General features: G+C 40.0%; 1 protein-coding gene across 3 annotated transcripts in view; it reads left to right on the top strand.

Annotated features, from left to right (window-relative positions):
- flna (filamin A, alpha (actin binding protein 280)) overlaps window positions 1-9,318 on the top strand; it is a 71,731-nt gene extending 62,413 nt beyond the window's left edge. For all 3 annotated transcript variants that reach the window (XM_042491210.2, XM_088082660.1, XM_042491211.2), the window contains 12 exons: window positions 108-269; window positions 679-882; window positions 977-1,129; window positions 1,245-1,367; window positions 2,279-2,545; window positions 2,630-2,767; window positions 3,056-3,171; window positions 5,121-5,253; window positions 5,397-5,573; window positions 5,696-5,914; window positions 6,039-6,236; window positions 7,548-9,318. In XM_042491210.2, coding sequence (XP_042347144.2) covers window positions 108-269; window positions 679-882; window positions 977-1,129; window positions 1,245-1,367; window positions 2,279-2,545; window positions 2,630-2,767; window positions 3,056-3,171; window positions 5,121-5,253; window positions 5,397-5,573; window positions 5,696-5,914; window positions 6,039-6,236; window positions 7,548-7,732 — 2,075 coding nt within the window. In that variant the 3' untranslated portion in view covers window positions 7,733-9,318. The remainder of the gene's footprint in view (window positions 1-107; window positions 270-678; window positions 883-976; window positions 1,130-1,244; window positions 1,368-2,278; window positions 2,546-2,629; window positions 2,768-3,055; window positions 3,172-5,120; window positions 5,254-5,396; window positions 5,574-5,695; window positions 5,915-6,038; window positions 6,237-7,547) is intronic.
- The last annotated feature ends 2,701 nt before the right edge of the window (window positions 9,319-12,019 follow it).

Raw genomic sequence — 12,019 nt, 5'->3', positions numbered from 1 at the left:
GGAGGCAGGACAGAGAGACATCTGTCACCTACACTGTCTTCTGTCCTCTGAGCATGCCTATACTGTCTTCTGTCCTCTAAGTGTGCCTGTCTCTGCTGTGTCCTCAGGTGATGACTCCATGAGGATGTCCCACCTGAAGGTGGGCTCAGCCGCAGATATCCCGCTGGACATCGGAGAGCTGGACCTCAGCCAGCTGACCGCTTCCCTCACCACGCCCTCAGGCCGTGAGGAGCCCTGCCTCCTCAAGATGCTGCGTAACGGACACGTTGGTGAGTGAAGAGAAATGGATTGAAAAGTCTTAGCTGTTGTCATTTTTGCTTTTTTTGCTTTTTTTGTTTGCCAGTTTTTTGCTGTTGATTACAGAAAGTTATATTCGTACATTTGTGGTACGATTTAAACCGTTTTAAACCAGCATTACATCTGGTGATGAGTAAAAAAAGAATAAATAAACAAACAAAAATCAGCACCTTTGCAGGGAGATAATGTAGCGTTTTTTTTTTAATGATGATGCCGTCAGAACATACCGTATTGTTATCACTGTACAGTAAAAAGGGCGATAACCCATGATATCTGTGGGGTTGGTCTGGGACCTTTTTTTTTTTTTAAGTCTACTAGATCTTTTTCTTTTCTTATTGATCCTCTTTTTAACTCTCCCCTGCTGTTTTGTGTCTGTCACAGGCATCTCATTTGTGCCCAAGGAGATCGGAGAGCACCTGGTGAACATCAAGAAGAATGGGCGCCACATTCCCAACAGCCCCATCGCTGTTATGATCAGCCAGTCAGAGATCGGTGATGCCAGCCGTGTGCGTGTGAGCGGACAGGGTCTGAGTGAGGCCAGGACCTTTGAGCCTGCTGAGTTCATCATTGACACTCGTGATGCAGGTACGAGCCTGAAAGAAAATATTTCTACATGTGTCAGTTTCCTTTTCAGTCATCCCGATTTAATATTTATCACTGCTCCATTATGTTTCTTCAGGCTATGGTGGCCTGAGTCTGTCCATCGAGGGGCCCAGCAAAGTGGACATCAACACCGAGGACCAGGAGGACGGTACCTGCAAGGTCACCTACTGTCCCACCGAACCAGGAAATTACATCATTAACATCAAGTTTGCTGACCAACATGTGCCAGGTGCTTACCTGATAACATTGAAGGGTTACAGAGCACAGCCATGTTGTTCTGACGTACTAAACTAAATCAATCATTTTGTGTGTGTGTGTGTGTGTGTGTGTGTGTGTGTGTTCAGGAAGTGCATTCACAGTGAAGGTAACAGGGGAGGGTAGGATGAAGGAGAGCATCACCAGAAAGAGGAGAGCAGCATCAGTTGCCAACGTGGGCAGCCAGTGTGACCTCAGCCTCAAAATCCCAGGTAATGATGACATCATAATGCTTCTCTCTGTGCTTAAGGGAGGAACCAAATTCTTAATTATGGCATAACTGGTGTGATTTGACAGATCGGTAATGGGTAGTTTGACTCATCCATGAACTGAATTTGGTGGTCAAAGGTCAAGGTCACTATGACCTTGTATCCATCTCATGTTGTGAATGCAAAATCTTAAGAACTTCTAATGGGAATTTCTTCAAATTTAGCACAAACGTCCACTTGCACTCAACAATTAACTGAATAGAATTTGGTGGTCAAAGGTCAAGGTCATTATGACCTTGGATCCATCTAATTTCGTAAATTCAAAATCTCAAGGAGCCCCCTAGGGGCTAAAATTTGGCACAAACATTCATTTGGACTCAAAGATGAACTGATTAGAGTTTGATATTCAAAGGTCAAGGTCACTATGACCTTTGTTTTTGGCAAATCCTGACAATCTGACACAATTGCCTAATAGGATAAAATCACATTTTATATCCATATCCATATGTCCATTATGTTCGGCAAAAACACTTTTCTGGACATTGTTTAAAACCATAAGGACAGAAACAGAAGGAGAGACGTTTGGTCAGATACTGACACTAATGACTCTAATCTTGGGTGTCCACCGTAAAACTGTGCTGATCGTAGAGATCTTCTGTGCTGCCAGGGGAAAGATGAGTGCAAACTGTAATTGCAACTTGACTGGTGCACAGAGAAATAAAACAACAAAGCTTTAATTATTCTTGTTACATGGTTACCAGTGTTACTTGGTTTAGTCTGACCAGTAGCTAATAGTGACTAATTTAAGATAATGCCAGTTTCTTTATATTCCAATGTCATACAAGAGTTAAAAGTTAGAAAGACTCACTGCATGTTTTTTATTAATTATTCAATCATGTGACTGCCTGCCTCAGAGATCAGCATAGCGGACATGACGGCTCAGGTGATGAGCCCGTCCGGCAAGATCCACAAGGCTGACATCATGGAGGGAGAGAACAACACCTACTGCATCCGTTTCGTTCCCACCGAGACGGGCGTGCACACCGTCAGTGTCAAATACAACGGCGCACATGTGCCTGGCAGCCCATTCCAGTTCACCGTGGGGCCCCTGGGAGAGGGCGGGGCTCATAAGGTCCGTGCTGGAGGGCCGGGCCTGGAGAGAGCAGAGGCTGGAGTACCAGGTTGGTGTGGCGGCTGGATTATAAGTTTGTGTTATGTACTGTGATGTGTCGCTGACTCTTTTTGGGCCCGTGTGTTGTGTGAAGCTGAGTTCAGTATCTGGACGAGGGAGGCTGGTGCTGGAGGTCTCAGCATTGCTGTGGAGGGGCCGAGCAAGGCTGAAATTGCCTTTGAGGACCGCAAGGATGGCTCCAGTGGAGTGTCCTACATCGTGCAGGAGCCTGGTGAGACAAGAGACAGGAACATGTTGATGCATGGATGAGAATCAAGCATGTGCTGCAAAAAATGATTTATACATCCAGTAAATATCTCTTCTTTAGTGCTGCTTTTGATTTTTGTTGTTTTTGTTTGTTTTTGTGGGGGTTTTTTTTCCGATTTTACACACTTTTTTTTAGCATAAATGTTTCTATAAAAACATATAAGCTATATATATGCTGTGGACACCTGTCACTGTTTTTGTATTTACGTGACCATTTTAGTGATTTTCTGACCTCAAATCCGTCCCCCTGTAGGAGACTACGAGGTGTCAATCCGTTTCAACGAGGAGCACATCCCTGACAGCCCCTTCATTGTCCCTGTGGCCTCGCCGTCAGATGATGCCCGTCGCCTTACTGTTGCCAGTCTTCAGGTGAGGCTCTGAGACACACACACATCCGTGTGCACACACGCCAGGCCTCAGTACACTACCTGCAATGCAGCAGCAGCAGCAGCAGCAGAAGATGATAGATTTACTCTTTGTGCAATATCAGATAGAAGAATATCATGAACAGCACAGTGCAACACAAGAGACAGTTTAGCTTTGAGGTTTTACACAGTAGACAATATTGTCAGCTCATAGGGGCTTTAATAGTGTGGTAACAAAAGCAGATGCTGTCATATTTAACAATTTGACAACTTAGTTATAACAGTGTTAAGTTGGGTATATATGTAATAAATATTTCAGCACACAGAGATGGATATATTTGCATATGGTGAGAGTTCAGATGTAAAGGTGTAGGATCAGCAGGTGCTGCTGCATTGTTAGGCAGTGCAAGGGCTTCTGGGATACTAGAGGACTGTGTGTGTTTCTCGTGCCTCATTCTAAAGGCTGCCAACAGCCTCCCAACTCTAAAAGTTACACAAGGCGCTAAAGGGTTAAAGAGGTCTGCCATGGCCTTTTTTCCTCTCTGTCTCTGTTCTCACTGTTTCACATTTCCATCCATCACTGTGGAGGCCCATCTCTGACAGATAAACAGAGAAATAGATGGAAAGTAATGCAGGATAAAAATAGAAACTCATGCTAAGTCAGAATAATGAGACACTGAGTAAATACATGACTTACTCAGTCAAAATAATCATAATTTAAAAAAAATGAATTTCTCGTCATGTTGACTTACTACGAGTTTTTCTATTTTTATCATGCATAACTTTTTAATGTTTTTTCTTTTTCTGTCAAAAGTGGGTATTTACACACACAACACATTCACTCTCAAATGTTAATATTTATCTTCACCTGCATGCAGACACAACTTCACACAAGCACAGATGTGCTCACACATAAATAAACTTTCAAATATGCCCAGAGATAAAAGTTTTCACACACAGAAAAATCACCTTTCTTTCTCTCTTCTCTTCAGTTTCTGTTAAACTCACACAAACACCTGCCTTTTCACTGCTCAGCCCTCCTCTTTAGCCCTGTTAGTGGCCTCCAGGTAAGCTACACAGTATTATAGGATATGTGAATATGATACTGGGGTGACCATGATGCTGTAAGTAGGTATGTCACATACCAGGAATTGAGTAGTTAGCACTCATACCAGTGAAATTCCCCAATTCTTGAAACCAAATTAGACACCATGGTGAAAAAATAAAAACTAAATAAATCCCATGCACTTAAACAGGCATTCCTTTATGACAAATATTTCAATTGAATTTATTTTAAAATGTTAATATTAATCCCTAATGATTCAACTTGAAAGCAGAGACTAGACTGTCCTGACATCAAGGACATTCAGCTTGCTTTGGGAAGCCAGGGGCCAGTCACAGCAGCCAAATACATGTTTATTTAATTTAGGACATTTTAGGATTTTAGGTCATTTTAAGGTTGTAGGACTTTAGCTAGGACCTCTGTATGCACTCTGGTACCTTGTGTATAGTAGAAGTACGAAAACAATTCCCAGAATCACTTTATTTTTATTGTGAATTAGAAAATGGTTGGGGAGTCAACTGACACCCTATCAGGGGCCAGATTTGGCCCACGAGCCATAAGTTGACTGTCACTGGCCTGTAGTGTAGTAACATACTTCTCCAGTGTTGTTGTTGTTCAGCACTTGCACATGTGTGATGGTAGGTGGAAGGTTAGTTGTCTCGCCCTGTCTCTACTTAAATTGGACAACTGGTAAAAAAGTGATGGTGACAAGTGCAGCATTTTACCCAAAGTTGAACATTTTTCAACTCTGGCCAACAGAGAAAAACGCAGAGTGCAATGGCCTCAAGTGGAAGATGTTTTTCTTTTTTCCAGCCAGGGTTAGATAGTTATTTGCCTGTGTTAAATATGGTGATCCAGTGTTGAGAGTGTGAGTCTGTGTTGTCGAGCAGGAGTCGGGTTTGAAGGTGAACCAGCCGGCATCATTTGCCGTCAGCCTAAACGGAGCAAAGGGTGTGATTGATGCAAAGGTCCACAGCCCGTCTGGAGCTCTGGAGGAATGCTGCGTCACTGAGATCGACCAAGGTAACCACGGAGATGGTATCCAAACTCAACACCTTCAGCCTGATCACACTAAAAGGATGTCACATTTTGGGGAGAGTTTTGGTAGCGTTGATGGACAAGAGAGCACGTTTTAATGTCCTTTACATTCCCCTTCCTCTGTCTAGATAAGTATGCAGTCCGGTTCATCCCCAGAGAGAACGGTCTGTATTTAATTGATGTAAAGTTCAACGGAAGTCACATACCTGGTAGTCCATTTAAGATCCGCGTAGGAGAAATGGGCCAGGCTGGAGACCCTGGGATGGTGTCTGCTTACGGAGCAGGACTGGAGGGAGGCACCACAGGTAACACACTGCACCTTCACACCACAGAAGAAAATGACATGGAGTGGCAGTGAATGCTCCTTCTAAACATTTTGTCCCAATCATCACCTCCATCCTCCCTGTTCTGGCTTGTTTATCTTCAGGAACTGCCTGTGAATTTGTGGTGAACACAAGCAACGCCGGCCCCGGCGCTTTAGCTGTGACTATCGACGGGCCCTCCAAGGTGAAGATGGACTGTGTGGAGTGCCCCGAGGGCTACAAGGTCACATACACCCCGATGGCTCCTGGCAACTATCTCATTTCCATCAAATACGGTGGCCCTTACCACATTGTTGGAAGCCCCTTCAAAGCCAAGATCACTGGTGAGGAACATCTTTGTTTTTCATGCAAACATGTAAGAATCCTAAAAAAAAAATGCACACAAAAAAGATGAACTGAATGTAAGTATCCCAGAGATTAATTGACACTCTCGTCTCCATCCTCCAGGTTCCAAACTTGTGTCCAGCCACAGTATGCACGAAACCTCTTCTGTCATGGTTGACCCTGTGACCCGTGCCATCAGCTGCTCTCAGCAGGCCGCTCCCACTCAATCAGATGCCAGCAAGGTCGTGGCCAAGGGCCTGGGCCTGACCAAGGGCTTCATCGGTCAGAAAAACAGCTTCAGTGTTGACTGTAGCAAAGCAGGTGTGTATGATTGTGATGTTAAACAGTACATTTTTGTGCTTTTCCACCTCACCAAGAAATTAACAATCTTAAATCTATGGAATAACATGTGTGTCATTCCTGATGGGACATTTAGAGCACAGAAATAGAATTTTTTTCTGTACACCTAAATTGCAAAGTGAAAGCAGCAGTTTCTTTGGTTACAGAAGTAAAAGTCATTACTGATAAAAAAAAAGGGTACAAATATGTATATTTTAGAGAAGTAGTAAACTACATCTTCCAAGATGCATTTTGTCAAAAACATCCAAACAGCAATGCTTAAAATTCTGTCACATTCCTCGCTGATGGTGAGCAGAAGTAATTGATTTTTTCATTTTGCAAGAAAAGATTGAAATGGGAAAGAGTATACTTTGTATGTGATGTATACCAAAAAGCCAGAGAACAAAATTCTAGTTGGGAGTAAAGTGAAGAATGATTAGCCAATCAGTGCCACAGGCAGGAGTAGCGTGGTAGTCCGTCTGTTGTCAAACACTGTCAATCAGTATGTAGCCAATGAGGAGTAATAACATCCATGCTGACTGCTGTAGATGAGATAGACGCTATCAAGGCTTTTCTAAATCAGCACGTCTTCTTATATTGGGCATTGCACTTTGTACTTAGCTCTCTATGCTAAAACCCACATAAAACAAGTATGCTGCCATGGCTATGCATCAAAATGTCAGATTCAAGTGGACTGGTTGGTTTGCAAAAACTAAATCCCTCCTCCCATGAAAACCGGTCAGAATGGACGCAATGTCAAACAGGAGATGGAAACTTAGCATAACACGTTATCAGTTTTGTCCAAAATTGGGAAAGACGAAGGCAGCTTGATAGTAAAATGTCCTGTGACCTGCTGGCTTCTTTATAACTCCGGGGATGGAAGGGAGCCCTGCATTGTGATCTGAGAACGATTGGGAGTCAACAAAGAAAAGCCAAATCTGGTGTAATACATTAAAATTTTCTGGTTTTAGTTAAGATAACAGCCTCGGGAGGCTGGATCGTTTTGAGACTTCCAGCACTAGCATGTAGCAGGCGTGGCAACAAAACGTTACAAAAACTTTACGTTTTTTATCATTTCTGGCTAATTTTTGAGCCATTTCTTATGAAGTTGCTTTTAGTCCTTTTTCCATGTTTTTCAAGGAAATCAAGCTAATATGCTATGGTTTTAAAGGGTTAAGGCACAAATATAACATCATACAAGTGATCAGTATCTTGCTAACACAACATTTTTTAATAATCTCTTTGGCTAATAGCAATGTATTCATGTAGACACTGATCTGTCTCCGTCCACAGGTCGAAACATGCTCCTGGTTGGCGTAGACGGCCCCAAGGTCCCATGCGAGGAGATCCTAGTGAAACATTTGGGCAACCGTTTGTACAACGTCAGCTACCAGCTGAAAGAGAAGGGAGAGTACATCCTGGTGGTCAAGTGGGGAGACGAGCACATCCCGGGCAGCCCCTACCACATCACTGTCTAAACGCCCAGCGCCACCATCACAAACTTATACCACTGTTCAGTACAAGTGAAATTCTATCTAGAGTTTAACCGATTATTGTTTACAACGCAGAGTCCCTCCCCTGTTACAAAATTAAGATTTCTGGCTTTTTTATTTTGTGTCTTATTTTCTAACTATTTAACCAGCTAAAAAAAAAAAAAAAACTTTCACATCAGTGTTTACCCGCAGCCAGATTTCTGTGTTTTTCCACAAGTTTTAAATCCAACATCATCACCAGTCCAGAGTCTCCCAAAGATGAACGAATGGACACATATTCCTTATTTCCGGTCATTTGCTCTGTTTTTTTGTCTTATTCTTGTACTCATCACATCATTCAATAAATTTAGGGAGGAAAAAGATGCACCTTTTTTTGTTGTTATGGTAAGCTTTAGGCTTTTCAGTCATGGACATAAAGTGGACATTAGCAGGTTTGTGAGGACTAGTGTACAGCAATAGGTTAGCTTAGTGTAGCAGCAGTAGATTTTGGCCCCGCTGAGCCCAGCGTTTGATGGAAGGTGACTGTTTACACTGGATGAGCTACTCTCACATACATAAATAATGGATTCAGTTTAAAATGAGCGATCACAGGACTCAAACCAAAGAGTGTCAGACGTAATGTGCCTTCCTGACCTTGGGTTTATCTGTGCAACTGTGTGAAAGTGCTCTTTTACACACAGCGACACACTTTGACAGAAGATCTTTAATTGTGCGTATGAAAGTTAGATAGACTGTTAGTCTGTTAGAAGCTCAGCACTGATCCAGCCCACTTCAGCATGTGTTTGTCATGATGCGCTCTAACTAACCCAGTTGTTTTACCTGCTGCTAGTGTGATCCAGTTTTAGGCACTGCTGATCTTTATGTGGATTAGAATAGGGAAATGACAAAAAGATTCAAGATGAGGCGACGTATGTGAACAGGGAGGAGAAAGACACATTTCACCGTAGCATACTCATGGTTTGTCTCACACGTGCTCTCGACACCCTTTAGTGTGTTTTTTAACGTGGCACAACATGAGATCTGCATGTTCATTCAATTGTAAAAGGCAATACAGAAAGCCTCTGATTCAGATAAACATGACGTGAGTATGGAACTTTTTTTTTGTAGAAATCAAAAAGGTTTAAAAAGGGAAGTTTCTAAAGTTGTGCCGAACAGGAGGGCTGAAGATGATGTTGTTGGTTCGTCACGTCCTAAAAGAAAAAAAGAAAAAACACGATGACCAAAAAAACTAAGGAGAACAGATGTTGCTTTGTGTTCTGCTAAGTGTTTGTATCTCACCCCCGTCAGCCGCCACCCCCACCCCACCCCTCATCCTTCCAGCTGGCTTTGTGCATAGTCTATCTTTCAGAACAAAAAAATTAATTTTGTCCTAAGTAAAAATTAAAGGCTTTAAAAGTGTTTGTAAGACAGTATTTTGATACACAATAAAGTTGTCTAAGTATTTTTCTGTCAATCAAATGGCTGTTTGTTTTATGTCTTCACATTGAATGAATGGATAAATTAAGATCATGAAAAATATGAAACAAGGGAAACATAAATTCTATCAAAATTCATTAAAAACTGAACTTGGACTCATAGTCTGCCTGTATTCTGTCTTCAGTGCATAGTTTATAACAGGCCCTAAAAACTTAAATTGCTGAACTCTTTTTTTGTTCTTTATTTTTGATACTGAAATTTCATTATTTTTTCCACAATTACAACTAATTTTCTAGCAAGTAAATCAGTATAACGTAGCACCCGATTTTTGGGGGCAGATACAGATATTGGGGAGTAAAAACTGTATAGTATTGTTATATTTGTTGATATTACTTATATATTAAATTATGCAATTTAAATCATCCCTCAGTTACGGTAATCAAAAACTGACAAAGATATGTAATAGAGTAAGGACATGTTACAGTTTAACAAACTTTATTGTGAAAAAAAGAAAGTGACAGCGCATTGAAACAGTAAACTTAATTTCGGAATTTGATTGTTCTAAATTACTCGAAGCGTCTCTCTCTGCATTATGTTTTGTTTAAAATAAGCTTTTCATATTGTGAATAACAGACAATATGTAAGCCAATACTGATTTATCTGTCATGGGCCAATATTGACCCATAAAGTCATCTGACCAATAAGTTAGTCGGGCTCTAGTGTAATCATAATAATAAAAAAATAGTAAAACAAATACAAAATATATTTAAAATAAATAATAAAATACCTTTACAAATATGTATCTATATCTAAAATATATTTAAAAAATAAATCTATATAAAATAAATAAAGGAGGAAAATATATTAAAGGAATAGGGGTTGTACTGATGCCTTTAAAGTCATATTCACACAGATTAGTCACAAAAGATATATTTTATGCACAATTATACTCTATTTCTAATGCACTATTGTTGAAATGCAAATCATCTGAAGTTCAGAGGAGCCTCCAGAGGTTTCCAGTCAGCTGTTTCCTCTTTGAATCTAGTCTCTCAGATCTCTGAGTAAATGTTTTATCAGTAGCTGCCATACATTTATGAAGCTGCTCTCATTTCCTTTCATTTTGGCATGGAGGCTTTCTTTTAGAAGATGTCTAAATACCACAGCATTACCTACAGGTTTTTCTTGGATCCTATTAAACGGTGCACTTTTTTTGTCAGAAAAAGTACTTTGTTTAGCAACTTAAATCTCAGAGATCTTACAGTGTTTTTTATCTAAATGTAAAAGTTATTGCTCTCTTCATATAGTAAGCATGGCTGCGATGTGAGGTGAATATCCACAGATGTTTCCAGTGAGTGGAAAATGTTTAGATTATAATGTACTCCATTACTGAAGTCTGCAGCCAACGCCCTTCCTGGAGGAAAAGTCCTTATTAGGCTGACTGACTTTGTGCCTCCAGAGGCCGCTGCAGGAGAGAAAATCAGAAGATTCACAGCACAAAGCTTTGCACAACAGGCCTACTTTGAGCTAAATCTAATACCTCAGAAAAAAAAACGGGTTGTTATAATAATAATTTGTTCATGCAAACTCTCAATAGATAGGGATCTTTATCATTATCATCAGTCTTTCAGTAGCAGGCTGGTACAGTAGTATTTTTTCTTACTTTGATTTGTACACACGCTGCAAACCCACCAAAGATAATGCAAGAAAAAAAAGGATAGGAGAGCATTGAGAATGTGAATGATCATATTCCTGATGGTTTTCTTTTCCTTTTTTGTTTTTGTTCTTCAGAGTTATGTCTCATCTCATTCTTGAACTGGTGAAGTCCCACATAGCATTTTGAACACATGTTCTACATCAATTCCCAAATATTAAACATGAAAGTAGTCATGAAGTGAATTTTTTATGACACTATAACAGAGTCCACATGATTCAGAAATTCCATTTCTGTATTTGTTTAAAAATTATGTTGGATTAAACATATCATTTTACAAACATACTTTGCTAACATGAAGTATCAGAAGTAATTTAACGATATGGAATGTAGGCCTACTTAAGTATTGAAAGTAAAAGTGCATTTTTTTAATTTTTTTTTTTTTTTTTTTTTTACCAGTTAAAGAGTTTAAACAACAAAATCCAGTGTTTCCTTTTACTTTTCCTTCCCTGTTAGGGAACACTCCCACAACACTGGCAAACATTACCTACACCTTGCAGTAAGGTTTTAAAGAAAGCATTTTAATCTAATGTTCAAAGAACCTTTTAAGGATGTTTACACTCCCACAATGTTACATGAGAGCAAAGGAAGAACATTTTGAAAGCAACATTCTGAATGTCATATTGAGGACTGAGATTTCAGAACTTTTTTATGAAAATGTAATGTAATGTCATATATTTAAAAAATAAATAAATAAAAATTTCCACATTTATTGAGAATGTTACCTTAACTTTAAGAAGAACATTCTGGGAACTAAAAGTAAACTTAGGTAGAGGAGAACAAGTATAGCCTACATTTAGCCTATTAAGGGAATGAAGTGGAGTTAAAGTATACATTTATTTAGGAAATGTAACTAGTGGAGTACAAGTAAAAGTCGACTAATATAAAAACTCAAGAAGCGTTAGTACTGTAACAAAGTATTATTACTTTGTTACAGTACACCACCGCCTATAGTTCTGTTTTAAAAGCATAATACTACTACCAGTCACATGAACCACACATCTTCAGTTGATATGTAAACTGGTGAAGAGAGCCAACATGAACACCAGGAGACTGAAACAGCTAAATGGAATTCAGCCATCTTTCAAAAAGCAAAAAAACAAATCCTGTTTTTGTTTTAGTTATTAGGCAACTTCTGCCACATG

This window comes from Plectropomus leopardus, chromosome 9 (genome assembly GCF_026936395.1).
Source record: "Plectropomus leopardus strain MGB_pleo_1.0 chromosome 9, ASM2693639v1, whole genome shotgun sequence".
Classification (NCBI taxonomy): domain Eukaryota; kingdom Metazoa; phylum Chordata; class Actinopteri; order Perciformes; family Serranidae; genus Plectropomus; species Plectropomus leopardus.
Note: the sequence above shows the minus strand (reverse complement) of the source record. Positions and strands in the feature narration are given on the sequence as shown.